At 45.6% G+C, this 22,306-nt stretch overlaps 14 protein-coding genes and 1 non-coding gene across 15 annotated transcripts; 8 read left to right on the top strand and 7 right to left on the bottom strand.

The window, feature by feature from the left end:
* The first annotated feature begins 25 nt into the window (after positions 1 to 25).
* PICMEDRAFT_15713 (hypothetical protein) lies at positions 26 to 1,335 on the top strand. Its single transcript, XM_019160932.1, has one exon. The coding sequence runs from the start codon at positions 57 to 59 to the stop codon at positions 861 to 863; it is 807 nt and encodes a 268-aa protein (XP_019018938.1). The 5' UTR covers positions 26 to 56; the 3' UTR covers positions 864 to 1,335.
* On the bottom strand, positions 1,014 to 1,325 carry PICMEDRAFT_22543 (hypothetical protein; the record flags this gene model as incomplete). The annotated part of the gene is made up of 1 exon (XM_019162266.1): positions 1,014 to 1,325. A coding segment is annotated over one exon (312 nt), but the record flags the coding sequence as incomplete, so codon positions are not given.
* Positions 1,336 to 1,596: 261 nt separating the features above from the next.
* PICMEDRAFT_15712 (hypothetical protein) lies at positions 1,597 to 5,730 on the top strand. The gene has a single exon (XM_019160930.1). The coding sequence runs from the start codon at positions 1,658 to 1,660 to the stop codon at positions 5,327 to 5,329; it is 3,672 nt and encodes a 1,223-aa protein (XP_019018937.1). The 5' UTR covers positions 1,597 to 1,657; the 3' UTR covers positions 5,330 to 5,730.
* PICMEDRAFT_15711 (hypothetical protein) lies at positions 5,371 to 6,690 on the bottom strand. Its single transcript, XM_019160928.1, has one exon. The coding sequence runs from the start codon at positions 6,659 to 6,661 to the stop codon at positions 5,411 to 5,413; it is 1,251 nt and encodes a 416-aa protein (XP_019018936.1). The 5' UTR covers positions 6,662 to 6,690; the 3' UTR covers positions 5,371 to 5,410.
* Positions 6,691 to 6,864: 174 nt separating this feature from the next.
* PICMEDRAFT_t49 lies at positions 6,865 to 6,938 on the bottom strand. Its single transcript has one exon. It is a non-coding gene; the product is annotated as a tRNA-Ile (tRNA).
* A 150-nt stretch (positions 6,939 to 7,088) lies between these two features.
* PICMEDRAFT_15710 (hypothetical protein) lies at positions 7,089 to 10,415 on the bottom strand. Its single transcript, XM_019160927.1, has one exon. The coding sequence runs from the start codon at positions 10,369 to 10,371 to the stop codon at positions 7,138 to 7,140; it is 3,234 nt and encodes a 1,077-aa protein (XP_019018935.1). The 5' UTR covers positions 10,372 to 10,415; the 3' UTR covers positions 7,089 to 7,137.
* Positions 10,416 to 10,649: 234 nt separating this feature from the next.
* PICMEDRAFT_31619 (hypothetical protein) lies at positions 10,650 to 12,305 on the bottom strand (the record flags this gene model as incomplete). Its single annotated transcript, XM_019162711.1, has 2 exons — positions 10,650 to 11,798; positions 11,856 to 12,305. 2 exons carry the CDS (start codon positions 12,303 to 12,305, stop codon positions 10,650 to 10,652), a joined length of 1,599 nt encoding a protein of 532 aa, XP_019018934.1.
* Positions 12,306 to 12,500: 195 nt separating this feature from the next.
* PICMEDRAFT_71847 (hypothetical protein) lies at positions 12,501 to 13,814 on the bottom strand (the record flags this gene model as incomplete). Its single annotated transcript, XM_019164029.1, has 1 exon — positions 12,501 to 13,814. One exon carries the CDS (start codon positions 13,812 to 13,814, stop codon positions 12,501 to 12,503), a length of 1,314 nt encoding a protein of 437 aa, XP_019018933.1.
* A 278-nt stretch (positions 13,815 to 14,092) lies between these two features.
* PICMEDRAFT_19118 (hypothetical protein) lies at positions 14,093 to 14,335 on the top strand (the record flags this gene model as incomplete). The annotated part of the gene is made up of 1 exon (XM_019162107.1): positions 14,093 to 14,335. A coding segment is annotated over one exon (243 nt), but the record flags the coding sequence as incomplete, so codon positions are not given.
* A 381-nt stretch (positions 14,336 to 14,716) lies between these two features.
* Positions 14,717 to 16,045, top strand: PICMEDRAFT_58195 (hypothetical protein; the record flags this gene model as incomplete). The annotated part of the gene is made up of 1 exon (XM_019163285.1): positions 14,717 to 16,045. One exon carries the CDS (start codon positions 14,717 to 14,719, stop codon positions 16,043 to 16,045), a length of 1,329 nt encoding a protein of 442 aa, XP_019018931.1.
* An 18-nt stretch (positions 16,046 to 16,063) lies between these two features.
* Positions 16,064 to 17,415, bottom strand: PICMEDRAFT_119935 (hypothetical protein). Its single transcript, XM_019159863.1, has one exon. The coding sequence runs from the start codon at positions 17,286 to 17,288 to the stop codon at positions 16,083 to 16,085; it is 1,206 nt and encodes a 401-aa protein (XP_019018930.1). The 5' UTR covers positions 17,289 to 17,415; the 3' UTR covers positions 16,064 to 16,082.
* Positions 17,416 to 17,542: 127 nt separating this feature from the next.
* On the top strand, positions 17,543 to 17,990 carry PICMEDRAFT_15705 (hypothetical protein). Its single transcript, XM_019160926.1, has 2 exons — positions 17,543 to 17,594; positions 17,682 to 17,990. Exons 1-2 carry the CDS (start codon positions 17,587 to 17,589, stop codon positions 17,890 to 17,892), a joined length of 219 nt encoding a protein of 72 aa, XP_019018929.1. The 5' UTR covers positions 17,543 to 17,586; the 3' UTR covers positions 17,893 to 17,990.
* Positions 17,991 to 18,095: 105 nt separating this feature from the next.
* On the top strand, positions 18,096 to 19,532 carry PICMEDRAFT_119397 (hypothetical protein). The gene has a single exon (XM_019159859.1). It carries the CDS (start codon positions 18,504 to 18,506, stop codon positions 19,401 to 19,403), a length of 900 nt encoding a protein of 299 aa, XP_019018928.1. The 5' UTR covers positions 18,096 to 18,503; the 3' UTR covers positions 19,404 to 19,532.
* On the top strand, positions 19,484 to 20,323 carry PICMEDRAFT_15703 (hypothetical protein). Its single transcript, XM_019160925.1, has one exon. It carries the CDS (start codon positions 19,548 to 19,550, stop codon positions 20,253 to 20,255), a length of 708 nt encoding a protein of 235 aa, XP_019018927.1. The 5' UTR covers positions 19,484 to 19,547; the 3' UTR covers positions 20,256 to 20,323.
* A 239-nt stretch (positions 20,324 to 20,562) lies between these two features.
* PICMEDRAFT_31493 (hypothetical protein) lies at positions 20,563 to 22,005 on the top strand (the record flags this gene model as incomplete). The annotated part of the gene is made up of 1 exon (XM_019162704.1): positions 20,563 to 22,005. One exon carries the CDS (start codon positions 20,563 to 20,565, stop codon positions 22,003 to 22,005), a length of 1,443 nt encoding a protein of 480 aa, XP_019018926.1.
* Between the last annotated feature and the right edge of the window lie 301 nt (positions 22,006 to 22,306).

Genomic DNA, 22,306 nt, shown 5'->3' with positions numbered 1-22,306 from the left:
AGTATGAAATCATTTGTGGAAAAAGCTTTCTTTTCTCTCTCCTTTTCTCCAACACCATGGCAAACTCTAGATACGAATATGTCAGGAGCTTTGAACGAGAAAATATTCTTCTTCCGCAATCCCACATTGTAATACGAGTGGATGGGAGAGGATTCCACAAGTTTTCCGATCACTACGATTTCGAGAAGCCGAACGACGAAAAAGCCTTGCAGGTGATCAATGAGGCCGCCAAACAGATGATGGTCACCATGCCAGATATAATCATGGCATATGGAGACTCTGACGAATACTCATTTCTTTTGCGAAAGGACTGCGACCTGTTTGAGCGTCGAGAATTTAAGTTGATAACTACCTTTGCATCAGCGTTCAGCGCCTACTATCAACACTTCTGGACCAAATGGATCCCAGGGAAGCCCCTCGATTTGGAAAGGCTTCCGATGTTTGACGCCCGGGCTGTGGTGTACCCGAACGCCGAAAATGTCATGGACTACTTCCGATGGAGACAGGTCGACTGTCATATCAACAATTTATACAATACCACATTCTGGAGCTTAGTGTTAAAAGGCGGTATGACCACCAATGAGGCTGAAAACAGGTTGATAGGTACACTCAGTGCTGACAAAAACGAAATCTTGTTTAAAGACTTTGGCATCAATTATAACAACATCCACGATATGTACAAAAAGGGGACCATATATATCAGAGAGTACACAGACTTCCCCCTCTCCAAATATTTGGAAGATCCTACCGAGGCTCATTTGAAACGACTGATGAAAAGAGTCAAAAAATCAACTATCGAGCAATATCACTGTGACATCATCAAAGACTCCTTCTGGACGCAAAGGCCATACTTATTACTATAGAGTAAGACGTTAGGATCAATGTCTTTGTCAATCTATTATGTACAGAGGATATATAAACGTGTGTATATATTGCCGTTTTTACTTGCGGACAAATCAGGCAAATTGCTTGTCTTGTGTTGGAACCTCAACCTTAGGAGGAACCTTGGCAGCCTTAACTGGCGTAGGCCATTGTTCATAGAGCAAGCCGGCTTTCTTGAACAAATTAGCCACCGTGTCGCTTGGCTGAGCGCCTACCGATATCCAGTACTTGGCTCTGTCAAAGTCTAGCTTCACATCCTTCACAGGAATGATGCCTTGCGCCTTCATCGATGGGGAGATTGGAGTCGGCACAGGGTTGTACGTGCCAATCACTTCAACCGGAACGCTCTGAAGACTGGCTCTCTTTCTACCAACAGTAATGTTGTACACCGGTTGTCTGGTTCTACCCTTTCTGACAAGTCTGATTCTCACAAGTCCTTTCATTGCTATGCGCCGTGACGTCCTGGTATATCTTCCTCCTCTTTCTTCTTGCAAACTCTGCTCTTCTGCTTCTCGTGGTCCTCCTTTCCATCAACTTCATCATCCTCTCCGTCCAGGATGGAAAAAAAGACCCGCCCTGACACCAGTGCACCTTCTAAAGTTTTTCAAATTTTTCCAGATTTTTTTATTTTTTTTCATGAATTTTGAATCTTTTTTGAATTTTTTTTTCCCTTCTTGATCATTGAAAACCTGAAAGAAAGCAAAAAAGCTTTCAGGATCAGGGAAAAAACAGAGTTACCAAGCAGAAGGACTGTCATTATCATAGACATATAGCAATGGCGGTGACTGAAGATAAAAAAACCGACCACCTCATTGAGTTGATGGAGATGGACGATAAATTGTCGAAAATCAGATCTCAAGCCAACTCTAAGCTAGATAATCAAAAGAAGTTAGCAGTGGTGTTACTGACAATCGAGGAAAACTTAAAGGAACAAAAACAGAACACAACCCCAATTACATACTTTGTTTCTTTCCTCACCTTACTTGATCAATGTTGTGTTGATGATGAAATCAAGGATTTGGACCTTGCAACATGTGCTCTCTATTTCCTTGATTTGATTGCTCCTTATGCTCCTGCTAAGCTGTTGAAGTCCAAATTCAGTGATATATTGGTGAGAGTTGCACCAGCACTCACAAATGGATCTGCAGACGCTCCATTGGTCAGGTCTAGCATTGGATTTTTGGAATCGCTTCTACTCGCACAAGACTTGAAGTCTTGGAGCAATCCCGGCAACTATAAGGTCTCGCCAAAAAGAGCCTTGTCTGCCCTCTTAGACCTCTCTTTGGATCCAAGACCAAAAGTCAGAAAAAGAGCTCAAGAAGCTATCTTGAAGATATTGGAGAACATTCCAAACGCAAATTCTGCCAAAGGGAAGCAAAATGAACATCCAGCCGCTATCTACTCAAGTGAGTTTGCTTTGAACAATTTGATCACTTTGATCAATAATTCTCAGTCAGGAAAGAACTCAACAGATGCAAAGGAAAAAAACCCTCAAATAATACACAACTTACAGTTGATCACTTCCATCACCTCTACAAATTTATGGCCTTTGAAGCAAATCTCCCCGCTCTACGATGTGTTGTTGGAAATCTGCAAAAGTGCAGATCAATACCTTGTCTCTTCTGTCTTTAAAGCCTTTGAAGGTATGTTCAAATCGATGACATACGAAATGGACTCCAAAAAGTTTATTCACATTTTAGATATCATATTCGATTTGCAACCTGCATTGAATGACCCGCACCTAGCACCTTCTTGGCTTGCAGTAATTGCAAAGGCAGTATGCTCCTTTGCAACAAATATTAACTCTTTAGAGATCTTTTTAAAGCTACCTCAGATCTTTAAGTCCGTTGGTGGTTATCTTTTGAGTGAAAATTTGGCTATCTGTGAAAGTGCATCTGAATGCTTGATTGCTATAGTTACCGATGGTATCCAAGACAAAGATCTTCTTCTCCCACCTCTAGTTGACTCTAAAACTTTTGAACAAGTTGATGAGGTGATTTCTAGTTTGGCAGAAATCACCACTGATTTCATGACTGTCAAATACAGACACTGTGCTAAACACGTTTGTGAAATCATATTTGGCCTTTTCGAGAAGCTAAGACAAAGAGCTAATCCAGACTTCTTGCCTCATTTGGAATTAATTGGTAACTGGAGATCCAATGAGCAAGAAGGCTTTGAATTGAACGAGGTCTCAGAGAAGGTGATTGCAAGCGCAATCTCTGCGCTTGGTCCTGAAGTTGTTTTACAGATTTTGCCGTTGAATTTGACAAACTCCAAAAAGATAGGTAGAGCTTGGCTGTTACCAATACTAAGAGATAATATCAAGGCTGCTGAGCTGAACTATTATATTAAAAACATCTTACCGATCACAGAATTTTTCAAAGAGAAGGTTCAAAATGGTGATGAGAACTCTGTGAATACTAAAATCTTTGCTACTATAATTGATCAAATCTGGTCGTTGTTACCATCTTTCTGTTACTTGCCAACAGACTTGCAATCAGCTTTTTCCGATGAATTTGCGGCTCGTGTTTCGAGCTTGTTATATGAAGAAGTTCAGTTAAGACCAGTTTTGTGTCATTCGTTGAAAAATCTTGTCATGTCCGAAGAACTCAGGGCCAAAGATACCGACTCTGATGACGTGATTCTCAATCAGACATTTCCTTGTTCAAAGGCAGTGTCCGATATCGAATACTTGTCTACAACAAAAGCAAACAAGCTTCTTTCGGTTCTATTCAATGTTTTCACCCAAATCCCAATGGATCAAAGAAACTACGTTGGTGATGCAATTGAAGTGTATTTCAAGATCTCCAAATCCGAAGATATGTTGGCCACGTTTAACAAGGTCAGTGTCCTTCTTAGAAAAGCTTTAGATGATGAACGTAAAAACGGTACCTTAACAAAGGAAGATAACTCTAAAAACCATGATAGGAGCAAAAACCATACTCCAAAGTTGTCTGTGACAATGATGGATTTGATTGTAATGATGACTAAATTCATTCCAAAAGAATCTCACAATGCACTACTTACTATTTTCAATGAAACTGTCAGAATCGCAAACTCTCAAATTCAGAAGAGAGCTTATCGTATCATCACGAAGTTATTAGATATTGAAGGCAATGATGACGTTGTTTCTTTGATTTCAAATATCGTTCAAGTTTTCGTTGAAACATCCACCATTGTTTTACCTTCCGCTAGACCCCAAAGACTTGAAGCTTTAGAAAGATTAATTCAATTGCTTCCACGGGATTCTTTGCATTTCATTACAGGTATTTTATCCGAGGTCATCGACTCTACCCGAAGCGCCAATGAAAAGACGAGAACTACATCCTTTGCATTGATGGTTCAAATTGGTAAGAAGTTCAAGGAGTACCAAGGTGAAATCATCAGAAATACATTGATTGACCCTGAGATTCCAGATTCTCAAGCGTCCATTCAGGAACTTTTCTTAATGTGCTGTGCCGCTGCAGGACCTGAAATTCCGCATCAACGTAGTGCAGCAATCACTGCACTATCCTGTATATTTTACGAATTTCATGAAGACCTTGAAGTTTCATATCAGAAGGAGCTAATGCAGTTTGTGGAGGTGTTCTTACACCAGCACAATAGGGAAGTCATCAAACCTACTCTAGGTTTCATAAAAATTGCAATTTTGTCTTTGCCAGAAGAAGAAGTTTTACCAGAATTGAAGGGATTATTGACTGAGTTGATGGTAATCAACAACAAGCACAAAAACCATTTCAAGTCCAAGATTAAGCATCTCCTTGAAAGACTGATTAGGAGATTTGGTTTTGATGTCATCGACAACAACATTCCTGAAGAGGATAAGAAAATCATCAGTAGCATTAGAAAGGCAAAGAATAGATCCAAGCGTGCCAGGTCGGATGCCATTGATACTAGTAAAGCCGATCTTTCAAGCAAAACCGGTCTTTCTGCGTTTGATAAAACTTTATATGATGATGATTCTGAGTCTGATGATGAGGATGAAGAAGTCACCAAGAAAAAAAGCAAGCATCATAAATCCAAAGGTCCAAATCAACAATACATTTCTGAATCAAAGGATGCTCCTCTTGACTTGTTAGATAAAAAGGCTTTAGAGCACATTTCCACATCAAGGCCTAAGAAATTCACAAAGAAGTCTATGGAAAAACTGGTTGATTTCAAAACGAAGGACGGCAAGTTGGTCATCAAAGAACCTTCAGGTAACGATGATATCTTATCTAATAAGAATTCTCTAAATGCATATGTTGATGCTGTAAGACAAGGACCTGTGAGAGGACAAAATAACAAATTGAAGTGGAAGAAGAATGGTGGTGATAACATCGACTGGAATGACGGATCTGATGATGAGTCTAAGGGTGGAAGGCCACAGAAGAAGGGCAATTTCAAGAGCAAGGGTGGCAGAGTCGGAAAAGCTCAGCCTAAATTCAAATCAAAAAAGAAGTTCTGAGTGAAAGAATAAAATTTTTAAATACTTTATAAATTAAATTCATAACCAAACTATACAGACTATTTAGTAAAGATAGAAAACTCAACCGAAAAGATTGAGATCATGGGAGGCAGTAGAATCTCCTTGACCATATAAATCCAGATCCTCCATCTCATCTTCATACAATTTGTGATGCTCATAATAGTCGTACGCTGCTAGTCCAGAACTGGCATGTTTATCCGCATCCAATTTATTGGTGGTATTATTCTTATCTCCGTGGGTTGTATTTTCTTCAACCTCTTCATCACCATCTTCACCGCTACCATCGCTTTCACTGCCACTGTCATTTTCATCGCCGGTAAGGTAATCACTTTCATCGTCACTTTTGTAGTAAGGGAAGGTATGTAATAACTTTTCAGGCATTGGGCCTGCTATTAAGAAGTCATTCCTCGCTTTTGGAACAGTTTCAATGAACTTTCTCAGATCTTTGGGTATATATTCGTTCAATACGGTGTCTTTGAATAGAGCTGGCTTCAAGTGGTGATTATCACTAGGTTTGCCGTTGGCGGATTGTGTAGAATGATTCTTTTGGTGTAATCCGTTCGATACCAGATGTGTCGCTATTTGGTCTCTGATCAAATATTGTATCCAATCTTCATCTACTGCACTTGGTGGTATTTCATAGCCATCCATTAGATTTTCGCTCTCATTGTGATCGCCATCAAGAAGTTCACTTTGTTGGTTTTCTTGCGTATTGAAAGAACTTCCCAGCTGCGGGTCAGCCAGTGGGAACGTCTGTATACCTGTATACATATTGTAAGGAGTTGGCGTCTGTTTTGTGCTTGACACAGATGGTGGAGGTAGGTAGGGCATGGTAGGGTTTTGCAATTGGGCTTGCTTTGCTTGCTCATCTAAAGCTTTTGTCAAATTGTCCATTTTAGAACTCACATTTAGAAGTTGTAGTTTAGCCTTTTTGTTCGTTTCTAATAGTTCTCTTGTCGGCCTTGCAACTTCTCTTAATCTGGTATTCATGTCGTCGTTAAACCATTTTTCAAAATTCTCTATTCCGGTATTAGTTAATGGATCAATGTCATACTTGTCAAGTTCTTTGTGGGGAGATATTACTTTGAGCTCTAGAAATGCAAGTGTTATATCCTTTATATTTGGGTGACAATCGTCACGCAATTCCATAAATTTGATAACAGTTCGTACGAGTAGATTGAAATATCGAACAGCAATATCCGTGAATACCTCAAGTACATGTTGATTATTGGCTTTATCGAAGCCGTGTGCCTTGAGCATTTGGACAATAGTAACCTCAAAGAGATGAAAGTAGAATCTACTTTTATTCATTGTGTAAATTTACTGAACGTGTCCTATCGACAAAAGGAGAAAAAGTTGGGTCATGATAAGCTAGCTCAATCCCGTCTCCAGAACTGTTGTCTTGAACGCAAAGAAAAACGATTTCATGATGTAAAAACTTGGAAAGTTAGTTGGCGGTTAGTTCGCGGAGAAAGACAAGACAGCAGCAAAACTTGTATAAAAAATAAAAGAATTGGTCCCTAGCAGGATCGAACTGCTGATCTTGGCGTTATTAGCACCACGCCTTAACCAACTGGGCCAAGGGACCGTTTCAGAACTTAAAGGCACTCAGTGCTTTTTGGTGTGTGTGCGTTTGAAGTTAATTAAATTTTTTGGTATCAGTCTTTCTCCAAGTTGTCGAACAAGAGATTAAAACTTGGCTTAAAAAAAGTGAGAATTTTATACTTGACAATAATTACAGCTCAATAATTGCTTATTTTATTTTTATTTCTATTTTATAAAAAGTTTTACACATTCGAGTTTTCACCCTCAAGATTACGACTTAACTTTGTCATCCTGTTGACCTCCATTTTCACCAAGGTTTTTTTAATATGCACATGATCGTTATAGTCTCTAAATTCTATCAAGTTGTTGGTCACAAATCTTGTCAGTTTATCCAGCGGAAAGTTTTCCGGAACTTTATTGATGACTTCAACAAACTTGTCCATTCTGTCTAAGGTAGAGGTAGTTTTTTCTGTGGTGTCGCTAAGCAAGTCGTATCTATTTAAAAAGCCGTCGATCAGCTTGGTATCGTTCATTTGTAGATATATGTCAAATATCTTCTTCAAGAGATTTTCAGTGAGTTTACTGTGATCGTTCTTCACAGTGGTCATGGTTTCGTCATTCACGAGGACGCTTGAACTATTGTTCTTGTCAATACTTCCTTGCATTTTGATGGATTCAATTTTAGCGCTTGAGTCCAAAGGGCTGAGTTTAATTGAAACAGCAAAACTTTCAGCAGTTGAATAGTCTTTCAATCGTATCATTTCATCTATTACATTTTCATATTCTTCAAACCTGTATAAAATCATGACAGCCAGTAAAGGGAATATTTGGCTGTACTTTGTTCCAATGATTCTATCCTTACATTTATTCAAAACAAGTTGCTGCTCTAAAATAGACTGTGTTCCTATGGATACTGAGTTCAAATAACTATAGAGACGATCGTGGTAAATAGTAAACGGCTCTGATTTCAACTCCGCGTCCTTGGTCAGTTTCCAATATTTGTATATCGAGATTTTGGGTGTGTCAAGTTCCAAGTATTCAGTAATCGCTTTATCAATCACATTCTTTACCTTCAAGTTCCTTTCATAAATTGATATTATCATGTCCAAATAAATCAGAATTAAATCACCCAAAAAATGCTTCTCGCCCTTATTTTCAAAGATGTACTCGAGGTATGTTAACTTTAGATTTTTTTGATCCTCTTCATCCTCACAAGTCAACAGGTTCAAGATTTTGATATCATTGAGCTGTAGCTGCTTTACCCTTTTGTCAGTCACTAGCTTCAAGCCAAATTTAGGATAGGCTTTCAAAAGCCATTCAGAATATTTATCAATTACCACACTATCTTCAATGCAGTTAGTCAAAATATAGTTCACCAAGTATTGCAAGGACTTCTTTTCATCTTTAAAATTTTTATTGAATTCGTCATCCTCCAACTCCCCGTCAATGAGACCTTTCCAATAGTATAACAGTTGCCTATGATCCTTCAATTTGGAGTAAAATTTGGATAAAAGAAAATATTTTTTATTTAATAAAAGTATTTCAATTATTTCATTTGTTGAATACTTTATTTCATGGATGACAGGCTCCAAGTCTTCATTGTTAGAAACTCCAAGATTAACTAATGCTACCTCAACACTTTTCCCTATATCAATTGCATTTTCCTTGAACTCCATGGCTAAACATGTGTTCAAATATAACTTGAAAAAATCTTTCATATCATTCGATCTTTTAGCTTCTTGCAATTCCCTTATACTGTCAAATAATATCTGATAAGTCCAAACTGATCCATATATTCCATCTGATCCACTATTGAAAATATAAATCATTAGTCGGGGGTCCAGATGCTTGAAGTAAGAGGTCCATACCTCAAATGCCTGATCGTACAACTGAAATTTCAATGCAAACAAACCTAAAAGTGTAATCAAAAATCTGTTGGAGCCCGATTCTTGGTATTCCTGTGACAGTTTATCATATAAGCCTAAGCAATCGCTATTATCACACGATTCGTAGATCTTCATCCATCGATCAAACTTTGAGAGGGGTTTTAATATTTTGACGTACTTACCCGTTGTGTCGTAAATTATGCATGAAGATAAACTAACCGATTTTTTTACAGCATTATCAGACTCAACAGCAATTCTTTCTATCTCATCATTATCCATTGTCGAGATTATAGGAGCCAGAGTCATCTTCTTGGCTAGTTCTGAATCCTTGAGTTCAAATATCCGAGATGATTCATGAATTTTAATGCAAGTTGAACTACTATCGGAAAACTCAATTTCTTGTAGCTTTTGCTGGTCATGAATCGAATAAACAACCAGGGTGTTGTTTTGCAAAATTACCAACACATAGGGATAATCGATTTCCACGGACGTTGGATAGCTATCAAAAGCCAGCGTTCCTCTAACAACATCGCCGTTCAAATTGATAAACATTCCCATTGATGGATCCGAGCACTTGGTTCCTCCACATATAAGAAGCAGTTCATTTCTTTTAACATATCTGATAATGGGATCAAGCTCAGTCTTCGCAGAAGAAGTAGATATTGGAAACAAGTATATTTTTTGCGACTGAGATATATCAACTAGGTCATAATTGATCGAATTCGATACAATTGAGAAGTTCGACACTTGTAAGCCCGACACTACATCCAAATATTGTAGTTCTTTGTGCAATCGTATACTGTCGTTGAAAATCCGTAAAAGTTTGATTGACCTTTTAGTAAACAGAGTCACTTTCACATAAGGATCTCCATAATAGTCTTCTTTCAGTGTTACCCGGTTTTGTTTATTCTTATCAAGTTTCAAGTCCTTCCAATCCACAGATAAATCAGATACATCTTTGGCTTTTCCAATGTTTGCCGGTGATAGTTCTGGAAGGAGGTATCCACTCACTGTGGTTCCACTATGTATAAGTGCAATTGATACTTCTGGTAATAAAAGTATTTTATTGATAGGCTTCGATGTTGACGAGGATGAAAAAGTTTGCTTCGAAATTTGCATGTATCCTAATGCATCGTCAATTTTGTATAAGTGTATTATCTCCCCCAGATTTGTTCCCACATATAAGTTCAATTCCCAGGCTTCTATGCATGTGATTCTTGATTCCGGAGAGTCTGAGAATTTAAAAGGAGTTGTGTTCAATATGTCGATCAGTTGATACGGTATATTGGAGGAATATCGGATATCTTCATCAACTGATGTTACTGATATAACTTCTTCATGCTTTTGAGATTCGGATTCATTCTGATCCTCCAATCTTTCATTGGTATTCCCAATTGTCTGGGTTACCTTGCCGTTATCCTCTGTAAGCTGCATGGTAGATGATTCCTCTCCCTGTGTATAGCTGCCGTCGTTTGCACTTTTAATCAGCTCGCTGTCAGTGTTGCTGCTACTTTGAAGTGTATTCGTTTCCGACTCGCCGTTTTTTTGCTCAGCAGAATTCTCAATTGACGACGAACCATCCTTCACCATTATGTTTCGCACCTTATTGCAAGGTGGCTCTACTATTTTGTGAATCAACAACAGCGTATGTTTTTAGAATCACCCCGTTCATAAGAGTTGACATTGTTGTATTCAGACCGATCGCTTTGCCTGAGACGGAAGCTAAACTATTAGGTAATCAGTACTGAATTCGGTGAGCTTTTTTCAGATACACCAAGTAACGTATGTTAAAGGAGAAATTGTACGTTTACACTGCTATTACAAAAAAAAAGTATAACCGATCTCTATTAACAAGTGTACATATATTTTCAACCGAAAAGCTTCAGGCCGGACTCCCTCAATGCTGTGATGTCGTCCTTCTGACCATCTTGCTCTGCGTCAATGTCATCTTCGGCATCGTTGTCCGAGTCATTGATATTAAGATTTATACCAAACAAGCCGGCAAATAGTTCATCAATTTGATCATCTCCCCAGGAATAGTATTTTCTTCTTGGAATTTCGTATTGAATCAAAGGTTCTTGAACCGTGTATTTTAGCTTTCTTCCCTTTGTCGCCATTCTGTCGTAATTTTTCTGCATTTTGTTCTTCGAGAGCATTAGAATAGCTGCATTGTTGGCTTGCTTCTGATCAAGCTTCTTGTTGACCATGTCATTGAGAAGCAATCTGTAGAAGTCATCGTCATCAAAAATGTATTGGTTTGTTTGCAAACTTTTGTCAATATTACTGAGCCCTGCGGTCTTGAAGTTGCTACCGCTGTCGCTGTCATCATTATCATCAGCATCCACTTCGTCCTCTAGTTTCTTTTCTAGTGCCTCTGAGTAACCCATTGGGGTGATTCCACGACGATTAATTTTGGTTTTTTTGATAAGTCTGTCTAAGTCGCCTAGTTGATTGTTTACTTGTGTCCAAACGTTTTGGTTAATCACACTGAATTTACCCTGGTTCAATGCACCAATACCCGAAGCAGATTGAACCCTGCTAGACCATTTCATCAAGACTGACTTTCTTATTGGAGCACAAGCTTTATCAATGGATGAGTTTGCCTCAAGATAGCTGGATAGCTTTCTTTTCTTCAAATTGACCTTGACTTTTTCCTTCACCAAATCATCTCTCAACAACTGTTTCGCTCTCAATCGTATAAGTCGGTCTATCAAACCATACAATTTACCTTCGGTGGCTTCAATGATTGAGTCGGTTTGATCTGTTTTGTTTTCTTCAAACACCTTATTGTCTATCGGAAGAGAATTACCCGAAATTATCGCCTTCTGCAATTTAATTCTAGCGTCAAGTATTTTATCATATTCAGCTCCTTGTCTAAGGATGGTGTAACCCTTTAAGGTATCTGTTTTAGCTGATGTTGATAAGCGGTTGAATATTTGCTGCTTCTCAGTGTCTAGAAGTCTTGCTATTCTGTTTCTCTTATGTTCTTCCTCCTCATCCTCCTCATCTTCTACTTCCTGTGTATCAATATCGACATCTTCAGCTTCATCTGCGGAGCTTTCTCCAGATTCGACCTCTTCACTGTTCTCTTCGTTTGCGTTTTCCGCCTCAGAATCGGTGACATCGGCAAGTATATCTTCGTCGTTTTTTTCATAATCATCTTCATCATCCTCTTTAGAATCTTCTTCGCTATTGCTACTTTCCGAGTCGCCATTATCATATAGTTCACTCCTTCCAACTTTAGAACCAGTATATTTTTCACCTAGATTCAAAGATTTGCCTCTGATTTTACTTTCGGACACCTTCACATAATGGTCTCTCTTTGCCAGCTCTTCACGCTCTCTCTCTTCTTCCTCGTCATCGTTCTCGTCGTCTTCTTCATTAAAGCCATCGGGTTTGCTACTTGACCCATTCTCGTAATTGAAGTCTTCGTCTTCAATATCGTAATCCTTTATCTTTGGCTTGTTCAATTTTGCGACAATCCTGTCACTTAGCATCTTTTTCTTCGAACCTTTCACAGACATCGTTTGAGTTGAAGAAAGTGTACGTCTTTGCACTGTTTTGGTTCCGTAGGTATTTCGAGAAGGAAACATGATCATTGATTCCTATGGTACTTGATTAAGAGATGATAGAGTGGAAAAAAATTTTATCTAAAGGTGAAAAAAAAGTTTGGTCCAATTACGTAATATACAGTATCAAAAATACACTTGATGTAGGCTTTATATGGAAAGGCCTCCCATCTTTTCTGTCAAAACATCTGCCTTCTTCTTGTTTTTGAGCTTACTATTACTATTGGTTGCTTCGATGGCTGCAGCTCTGTATTTCTCCATTTCTTCATTTTTCTTCACGACACGACGACCCCGTTTTTCGAGTTGGTAATTGTCTAAGAAGTCATCCACAAGGTCCATGAAGTCGTCTCTTTCAGTAGCAAGATCGAACGGCTGGTATTCTTCTTCCTCATTCTCCTCACCCATATTGTCGTACTGCTCCCTCAACACATCAAACTTATCGTCTATGATAGTCATCTGCTCTGTCCTACAAAGAGCCGACGAAGACATCGAGTATGAGGAAGTATCTGTAGTTGCACCTTTCTTTCTTCTGGCGTTCTTTTTGGAGGATTTGGTATTAGAGGATTTCAGGGCCTTGCCAGAAACATTTGGTAGGTCTCCGACAACATCGTTCTCATCTTCTTCTTCATCTTCTTCATAGTCGTCTTCGAACTCGTTATCACTATCAAATTCGTCGACTACACGTCCCTTCTTTTGTTTATATTTTTGAAAATCCTTTTCCCAGTTGAAATTGGTTTCACCGTTTCCGCCCTCCACGCCTTCAAATTCGTACTCTTGATCATCGAAATTATCCAAATCCCAATCATCATCCTTGTAATCGTCTTCATATCCGTACTGCCCGTCATATTCAGCATCATATTGATCATAGTCTCTGAGTGAAATCTCTTGTTGTTTCTTGCCTTCACCCAACAACTCTCCAAAAACGTCCACCTCATCAATGTCTTGGTCCTGGTCCAGGTAGTTATCATCTTCCAATGCAATCAATGCCTCTCTTAAGTCAAGGTTCAAGTCTGGTTTGAAACCTTTGATTTCATCGGGAACGTCCTGTTGTTCTTGATAATCGTATTTCCTCTCTTCTCCAGGGAACATGGAGTCACCCAGAAGAGCACTGAGTTTTGAGTTCTTGTGCTTGTTTTTGCCTTTGTCATCGTCGTCTTTTCTTGAAATGAACACACCATTTCCTGAACCGATGGGCTTCAAGTGTTGCAAGTAATCGTATTCGGAGTCATCAAACGTTATACCGTAGTTTGCTGCCTTTCCCTCATCTTTCTTAAGCTGCTTGGCAACATCTGCAAGCTCTTCCGTGGTTTGTGCTCTCAATCTCTCCTTACGTAGCTGGTTTTTGTTATGGATAGGCACCAACACCGAAGCTGAAGCGTCCGGATCGTGATACCGGGAATCCTGATGGGATCTGTGCACAAGTTGATATGTGACAGAGTTGTCCTTGTTGAAACGTTTAGACATCGCTGTTTTTGTTTGGTATTTCCTTGATATAGAGAAACAGTATCGTCACCTCAGTGGTGAAAGGTTGGTAAAGATGAGAAGTTGGATGAATAGGTGAAAAAAAAAAACGGAAACCAATTTTTTTTCTTACCCTTTTCAGCCAGCCGTGTTCGTTTGGGCGTGGGGGAGTCGCAAAATGTACCGACCGAGTTGCCTCTTCACTACTCCTCTACCACGGAGTAGCGGCAGATCAGAGGACTAGGGTACGGATCTGTCCACTGAACCTCATCGCCTCTCCCATGAAAATCACCATTAACAGCATTACCCCAGTCTACTCGTGGCACTGGTCTGTTCCGGACGATGAGCTTTGTGGTATCTGCCGGATCTCGTTTGACGGAACTTGCCCTAACTGTCTCTACCCCGGAGACTCGTGTCCGCTTACCATCGGAACATGCCATCATGCCTTCCATCTCCATTGCATCGAGAAATGGCTCCAACAATCGTCCTCACGTGGCTTGTGTCCGATGTGCAGACAGGCCTTCACTACAGACGAGTCGTTGGAGGTGAACAAGGGCATTGTTCTCCCGAACTCGATTGTTGCGGATAGCAACAACACTCCCACAGTCGGCAACGGCAACGGCAATGGCAACATCATTGTCAATGAGGAAGAAGCTCAGCTCTTGTCGTAGTGTACACAGATACCACCAACCGTCAACACTCTCGTGTCTCCAATCAGTCCTCCCTAATTAGGGGGCATCTGCTGACCTAAGCACGCTCGGTTTATTTTTTTTTCTCTATTCTGGCGATTTTCCCTTTCTGTCCGCCAGTTTTCTTTCCAAATCGGCCGGCATTGATTGATGACTCAGAACAGGGAAGATATCAAGTTGAAAAGAGAACATTGTGGCATAGAGCACCAGATAAACATGGCAGCCGAAGAATTACATGAAACAGAAGATTCAAGGAAGTTCACTATTGTGGTGAAACTAGGATCTTCCTCCATCGTCGATGAGAAAACGAAAGAACCAAAGATTGCGAATATCACACAAGTTGTGGAGTCTTTGGTGAAGTTACGGAGACAGGGACACAAGGTTGTTCTTGTTTCCAGTGGTGCCATTGCAATGGGGCTCAATGAAACACGGCTAGATAAGAAGCCAAAGAGGCTGGCAGCAAAGCAAGCCCTGGCAGCATTAGGCCAGGGTAAATTGATTTCATTGTGGGATAACATGTTCAGATATTTCCAGCAGCAAACAGCGCAAATCTTACTCACACGTAATGACATTGTTGATTTCAGTCAGTTTAAAAATGCAGAGAACACGTTGTCGGAGTTGTTAAACATGGGGATAATCCCAATCGTCAACGAAAATGACACCATATCTACACAGGAAATCAAGTTTGGAGATAATGACACTTTGTCGGCAATCACTGCAGGAATGGTCAACGCGGACTACTTGTTTTTGCTGACCGATGTTTCTTGCCTATATACAGACAATCCACGTGTCAATCCGGAGGCGAAGAAAGTGCTGATTGTTAAGAACTTGTCCAACTTGAATGTCAATACTAAAAGTGGCGCCGGATCTTCTGTCGGTACTGGTGGTATGGAGACAAAGTTGATTGCTGCCGACTTGGCAACGAATGCGGGAATCACCACAATAATATGCCACTCGAACCATCCGGAAAATATTTTAGACATCGTGCACTATTCTCATGAATTCGACAACAGCTATAGATACTCCGAGTTGGAGAGTGAAGAAACCGAGGAAGAGTTCAGTGTATCCAACCTGAAAGAGGAACAGAGGCTACAAGAATTGAACATGCCATTACATACTAGATTCATTGGAAGACCCAAAAACCATGTGAAGAATAAACAGTTTTGGTTGTTGCACGGGCTCAAACCGAAAGGATCATTGATTGTGGATTACGGTTGCTTCCTAGCGATCACGAGACAAAACAGAGCGGGGCTTTTGCCAGTTGGTATAATAGAGGTTGAGGGGAACTTCAACCAGCTTGAATGCATTGAGCTAAAGCTTGGCTTCAAGGGCAGCGACAAGACCGTGGCGTTTGGACGTGGAAGGTGCAACTATTCTTCAGGTGAGATTGACAAAATCAAAGGCTTACAAAGCGACAAAGTTTCAGAACGTTTGGAGTATTGTGATTCTGAGTACGTTGCTCACCGTGAAAACCTGGCGTTTCCGATTCATTGGGACAATGAGCTTTTAGAGTTTTTAAAGAAGAATACAGAAAGGAAGGAGTGACTCTCCTAGTGTTTTATTTATTTACTCACCTATTTATTTAGTTAAATTTGTTAATCCATATCAAAACCTTTGCTCTTTCCCTCGACACTTTCCTCACGTTTTCCACATAGTCTGTGAAGCTGATTTTCTGTGTATTGAACAATAGTTCGAGGAAATGTAGTGAGTCCATCTGCGACGCTTCTCGGAAACACAAGTCATGCAATTGTTTGCTTCTACTGTCCAATGGTAGAAGCAAGTTTTCCTCATGGTTGTAGTCCGAGTCAACATAATTACGCACTTTTTCAATGAGAGCAGACGCTTCGGCACTTTTCAACTCGACGACGGGGGTATTTGTTCCCAGACTTGTACTGATGCCCTCAATTGACTTGGCGGTGCGATTGAACGTGTCATAAGAGGCGACGAGCTTGCGCTGGTTTTCGAGTACTGTCGAAATAGGTGGGAGTGGGCTGTACTGCGAGGAGCCGTTCAGAAGCGTGAGGAGCTCCGCATTGAGTCTTTCTGAAGCATTCCGGATGAGTGCCTGGCGGATGGGGTTTGGGGGAAGCTGCGGCGGGAGAGCGGTAGAGGAGGAAGCCGGGGACGCTGTTGCCGTGGTTTTCTCTGACGACGACGAGGGAGGTGGAGGCAGCGGTGGCGGCACTCTTGATGTCACTGCTGGTGACTCGGCTGGAGTAGTCGGAGCCGGAGCTCGGGTCGGTGCCGCAGGCAGTGTCCGAGACGGTTTTGGCGGCAACGAGGGTATGCGCTGGACCCAGATCGACGGGTGTTCTGCAATGAGGCGGTGCAACGTGTAGAAGAGGACGAGGAGTCTGTTTTCCCTCGGTGGTACGCCGTCGTTGGAGCGGGAGTTGGCGTGTGTGTAGGTCCAGGCGTCGAGAAGCGGGTGTGTAAATGTCCCTGCCTGCGTGAGGTACGTGCTGGCGGCCAGTGTGTGGGACTTGCTGTCGGCCGGCGCCAGCAGGACAACCGGCGGGGACTGCGGGTAGTCTCTCGGCAGGTAGACCTGCACGCCAAGCGGCGGCGACGCAGCCGCCAGGAGCCGGAGGCCCGCTGCCGCATCGGCGGTGTCCGCTGCGTCCTGGACGGTGTACAGCTTGAGCAGCAGGGCGCCGTTGGCGACCTCTGTGCGGATCCGGACATCCTGGAACACCGACAGGACCAGCGACACGTCCTGGTACGTGAGGATCGGGTTGGCGTAGAGCGGCTGCACGGCGGCGTAGAGCCAGTTCAGAACGGCCTGCATTGTCTGGGTGCTGTAATGGCTGTAATGGTTGCAATGGCTGGCCCTCGACAACCCCACTGGCGCCCCAACGGGCTGCCAGAGGTGTTGAAGATGGGGGGTCTCGAAACATGTTCCCGCTGCGAGGCCGGCGGGCCGCGACTCCGTGTGGCTGCGCTGGCCATGGCCGCGGGGGCTGCCTTGCTGCCTGCGGTGAAGAGAAGGGGAGGACGAGGTTGAGGAAGACAGGGGTCGGGGGAGGGGAGGGGTGTGTGTGTTGACGCAGAAGGTAGCTAGGAGAACAGAGAAACAGCAACAAACAATGAGCGGGTACGTACTGGGCGCAGGAAGGAGCGTGAAGGAGAGAGAGACAGAGAGAGAAAGCGAGGAACAGGATACTAACAGACGGTGGTGCAGATACACAGTGTTGGCAGTTATGGTGGTGACGATGGTGCTGGGCGCCGTGTTCTGGAGAGTGGCGCCGAAGGAGGACCGCACGGTGTGGAGAAGCACTGTCTCGTTGGTGCTGGCGATGATGTTCCTCATGTGGGCGTTCACGTACCTGTGCCAGCTGCACCCGTTGGTGGCGCCTAGGAGATCGGACCTCAGACCCGAGTACGCCGAGTAGGGACGCTGCAAGACGGCCGCAACGCCGTCTGGCGACGCCCCCAGGCGTCGCCGTCTATAGCGAATGTGCAACCTCTACACTAATACAGTACAGTAACCTCTTTCTTACAGATGTATCCGGGACTAGCATCGTCTGCCGCACGCGGCCGACAGATGGGTGCTTGCCCCGGAACGATCCCGCCGGCCGCCGTCCGCTGAAGTATCAAGTCGGCGGCGGCCGCCAGCGGGCCTGCTCTCCTCCATCATCAGAACCAGCGTGTTCTATCGCGTACGCAGAACACGGGGCAGAAACAGGAGTTGACAGAGAAAGGGCGTCGTTCTGCTGAACGCCGCTGCTCCCTGTCTCGTGGTGCTCTCCAGGCGGCCTTCTGTGTCATCTGTGTTGCGCCGTCTGGTCCAGACGTCCGTGCCAGGCTGTGAGGAAACCGCTGCCTTTTATACTTTTTCCCGTCCCCGCGGTCTGCGGGCTGTCCGGCCAGGGTTTCAGCTGGGTGCCACGGAGAAGAAGAGGAGGAGAAGAGGAGACGGGGAGAGGAGGAGAAGGAGACGGGCAGCAGTGTCGGAGACAGAAAGCAGCACAGCACAGCACAGCACACCGCCACCATTGCTACCATGGCTTTCTTCCACATGCTTGTCTCGTCCGCCGGCGTCCTGGTGTCGCCCCTCTGGCTCGTGCCGCAGATCTACTTCTTTGCCCTGTGCACGTTGCCGCTGCGGACGCTGCGGACAGCCCTCTCCCTCGTGGGACTCCGTCTGCGGCCGCAGCTGCTGGCCGAGTTCGCCATCGTGCTCTACCAGTACGTCGCCGTGGCGTTTGTGCTTGGCGCCGCCGCCGGCGCCGCCAACTGGGTGCTGTTCTGGCTCGTCAGCGGCGCCTTCACGTGGATCGACCAGCAGCTGCGCTTCGACACGGGGTCCATTGTGTCCTGGGTGGTCGGCCTGGGTCCGACGCTGCCGCCACAGCAGCCCGCAGCGGCCCCCGGGCCCGCCAGAACCAAGCACAAGTACGAGAAACACCCCTGCAGGGCGCCGCCGGCGGCCACGGCGCCGCCAGCCACCCCCGACACGACCACCGACACCACGGCCGCAACACCGGCAACACCACCTGCCTCCGAGCCCGTCGTCCCCGTCTCCGTCCCGGTGGTGCCTGATCCGGCCCCCGCTGCCGAGCCTGCTGCCCCCGCTGCTGCTGCTGCTGCTGCTGCCGCCGCCGCCACGTCTTCAACACCCCCGGCGTTGCCCGACAGACCTACACTGCCGCAGCGGGACGAGACCGTGCTGTCCTCCGTCCGACACACCGTCACCAGCCAGACCCGGCCCCACTCCGAGGACGCCGGCACCCGCCGCTCCCGGGCGTCCGCCCGGCCACCGTCCTACGACGCCGACACCACGGCCACCACGGCCACCGGCGTCTCCCACAGCACCGTCTCCGCCACCACCAACAGCTCCTTCGAAGACGACCACCCAGACAGCCCTTCTTATAAGCACAACGACGGCCCCGACAGGGCCTGAGCGCCGAAAAAAAGCTCAGCACCTCTGCGCACCCCTGAGCCGCCTGCCGCTATCTTGGCGACGTCTTGAGGCGCCGCCACCGGGGAAGCAGAAGACGGCTCTCTGTCTGCACCAGGTCCAGCAGCACCAGCACCAGCACCAGCAATGTGTCTTGACGCAGACTCCCCCACACACTCGGCGAGCCCGAGCCCGCTGCCCCTCTCGCTCTCGCTCTCCCACTGTCTCTGCGGCGTCGGGCTGCCGTCGCCAACCCCGTCCTACACATCCACGTCCACGTCCGCGTCGTCCTCCGCCAGCACCAGCACCGCACTCACCCCCACCACCAAGCCGCTCGTCTTCGTCACCAACACCGTCCACCGCAGCCGCCTCCAGAAGCCCCGGGACGTCACCTTCATCATCCGTGCCTTCGTCAAGTACGTCCAGCAGGCCAGGCCGCCCCCCGCCGCCGACGCCGTCCGCAACACCGCCCACACCAACGCGCTGCTGCTCGACCGCCACATGCACGACTTTCTCACCACCCTCAACATCATCGGCTACAACCTCCCCGCCCGGCCCGTCTCCTACTCCGTGCGCATCACTCTCGCCTTCCACGGCCCCTTCCTGCTCCCCCGCCGGGCCCGCCGTCCCCACACACCCTCCGCCCCCCGCTACCGCTGCCACGCACACATCGACCTGGCCTTCTTCAGCACCCGTCCCGTCGACCCCGCCGCCGTCGCCGACCTCGACCGCCTCGTCGTCGCCTACTTCGTCCACAACCCGCAGCTGCTCCGCTTCGCCCGTCTCCACCTCCCCAGCCCCTGGATCCTCAACACCGTCCACGTCAACACCGCCTGCTTCGATGCCCACCGCTAGACTTCCCTCTCCGGGCCTTTATACAATGCATGTCTATCTACTTCTTCCTAACACAGCTTCCGTCTCTTCACACCCTGTTACCCGGCCGCAGAGTCCGCCCCACCGATATCTCTGTCCTATTTGGGCTTTTACTCTTTTTTCCTCTTCGCTCCTCATGAAAAATTGAGAAAAAAATCTTTGCGAAATTTTTTTTTGAGGGCCATACCGGTAAAGACAGAAGGAAGAGAAGGAAGAGAAGGAAAAGGATCGAGGCAGTGAACAAGGACACCGATTGGACCAACAGCGCCAGGACAGAAAATAAACGGCGATGTCAGACGAATACATGATCAAGCCCTCGACGGAGGCTCCGTGCACAGACGCCTCGTCATGGCCATTGTTGCTCAAGAACTACGACCAGCTGCTGGTGCGTTCTGCACACTACACGCCTATCCCGGCGGGATGTGCGCCACAGAAGCGTCCGATCGAGTCGTACGTGCGTAGTGGTATCATAAATTTGGACAAGCCATCGAACCCATCGTCGCACGAGGTGGTTGCGTGGATCAAGAGAATCCTGAGAGTGGAGAAAACAGGACACTCGGGCACGTTGGACCCCAAGGTGACGGGCTGCTTGATTGTGTGCATCGACCGGGCCACGAGACTGGTGAAGTCGCAGCAGGGCGCCGGTAAGGAGTACGTGTGCATTGTCAGATTGCACTCGGCGCTCGAGGACGCCAAGGACATGGGGCGCTCGTTGGAGAACCTCACGGGTGCGTTGTTCCAGAGACCTCCTTTGATCTCTGCGGTCAAGAGACAGCTCAGAGTGAGAACGATCTACGACAGCAAGTTGTTTGAGTTCGACAACGAGAGAGGCTTGGGTGTGTTCTGGGCCTCGTGCGAGGCCGGAACCTACATGAGAACGCTGTGTGTCCACCTGGGCATGCTGCTCGGTGTCGGAGGCCACATGCAGGAGTTGAGAAGAGTGAGATCCGGGGCCTTGTGCGAGAACGACAACCTCGTCACCCTACACGACGTCATGGACGCCCAGTGGGTCTACGACAACTCCAGAGACGAGAGCTACTTGAGAAGAATCATCATGCCTTTGGAGACCTTGCTTGTCGGCTACAAGAGGATTGTCGTCAAGGACTCTGCCGTCAACGCCGTCTGCTACGGTGCCAAGCTGATGATCCCAGGGTTGTTGAGGTACGAGAAGGGCATCGAGCTCTACGACGAGGTTGTGCTCATGACCACCAAGGGCGAGGCCATTGCCATCGGCATTGCCCAGATGTCCACCGTCGACTTGACTTCCTGCGACCACGGCGTTGTTGCCACGGTGAAGAGATGTATCATGGAGAGAGACACCTACCCAAGAAGATGGGGTCTCGGTCCCGTTGCCTTGAGAAAGAAGCAGATGAAGTCCGACGGCAAGTTGGACAAGTTCGGCCGTCCTAACGAGAACACCCCGGACACCTGGAAGAAGGAGTACGTCAGCCACGAGGACGTGCAGGCTCCTGCCGTTCCGGAGGACAAGCTCAAGGCCCCAGAGGTGCAGAAGTCCAAGGGCTCTCTCTTCGACAAGGACGCAGCCAAGGAGCACAGCAAGAACGCTGCTGCCCACAGCGACGCCGAGGACGACGAGAAGAAGGAAAAGAAGGAAAAGAAGGAAAAGAAAGACAAGAAGGACAAGAAGGAAAAGAAGGACAAGAAGAGAAAGGCCGACGACGAGGGCGAGAAGGACGAGAAGAAGAAGAAGAAGAAGTCCAAGAAGGACTGATCCCCGAGCACAAGACAGCACCCCTATGTAATTACCCTTGTTTAACTGAATACACTACCCGACCCAGTTTGTATCCCTGCTCTGCGGAAACATGATGTGACTGCGACATAGCGCCTGTCGCGGGCTTTTCCTCCGGGCGGAAAGAAAATGACGATTATTAATAAGGAGCGGAGGAGGTTGAGGAGGACAAGACAGAGGCCAGGAGCAGAAGAAGGAAGAAGGGTTCTTCTCCGGAGAGTCGGCATACGGTTACTCGTAGGCAGACACAGACACAGACACAAAGCCAAGGAGACAGCATTGC

Source organism: Pichia membranifaciens, assembly GCF_001661235.1.
Source record: "Pichia membranifaciens NRRL Y-2026 unplaced genomic scaffold PICMEscaffold_2, whole genome shotgun sequence".
Classification (NCBI taxonomy): domain Eukaryota; kingdom Fungi; phylum Ascomycota; class Pichiomycetes; order Pichiales; family Pichiaceae; genus Pichia; species Pichia membranifaciens.
This window is presented reverse-complemented; position numbering and strand designations above follow the sequence as displayed.

What these genes read in the sequence shown, in the direction of transcription:
- PICMEDRAFT_15713 (XM_019160932.1), top strand. Translation starts at nt 57, where the DNA reads ATGGCAAACTCTAGATACGAATATGTCAGGAGCTTTGAACGAGAAAAT.
- PICMEDRAFT_15712 (XM_019160930.1), top strand. Translation starts at nt 1,658, where the DNA reads ATGGCGGTGACTGAAGATAAAAAAACCGACCACCTCATTGAGTTGATG.
- PICMEDRAFT_15711 (XM_019160928.1), bottom strand. Translation starts at nt 6,661, where the DNA reads ATGAATAAAAGTAGATTCTACTTTCATCTCTTTGAGGTTACTATTGTC.
- PICMEDRAFT_15710 (XM_019160927.1), bottom strand. Translation starts at nt 10,371, where the DNA reads ATGGTGAAGGATGGTTCGTCGTCAATTGAGAATTCTGCTGAGCAAAAA.
- PICMEDRAFT_119935 (XM_019159863.1), bottom strand. Translation starts at nt 17,288, where the DNA reads ATGCAGGCCGTTCTGAACTGGCTCTACGCCGCCGTGCAGCCGCTCTAC.
- PICMEDRAFT_119397 (XM_019159859.1), top strand. Translation starts at nt 18,504, where the DNA reads ATGGCTTTCTTCCACATGCTTGTCTCGTCCGCCGGCGTCCTGGTGTCG.
- PICMEDRAFT_15703 (XM_019160925.1), top strand. Translation starts at nt 19,548, where the DNA reads ATGTGTCTTGACGCAGACTCCCCCACACACTCGGCGAGCCCGAGCCCG.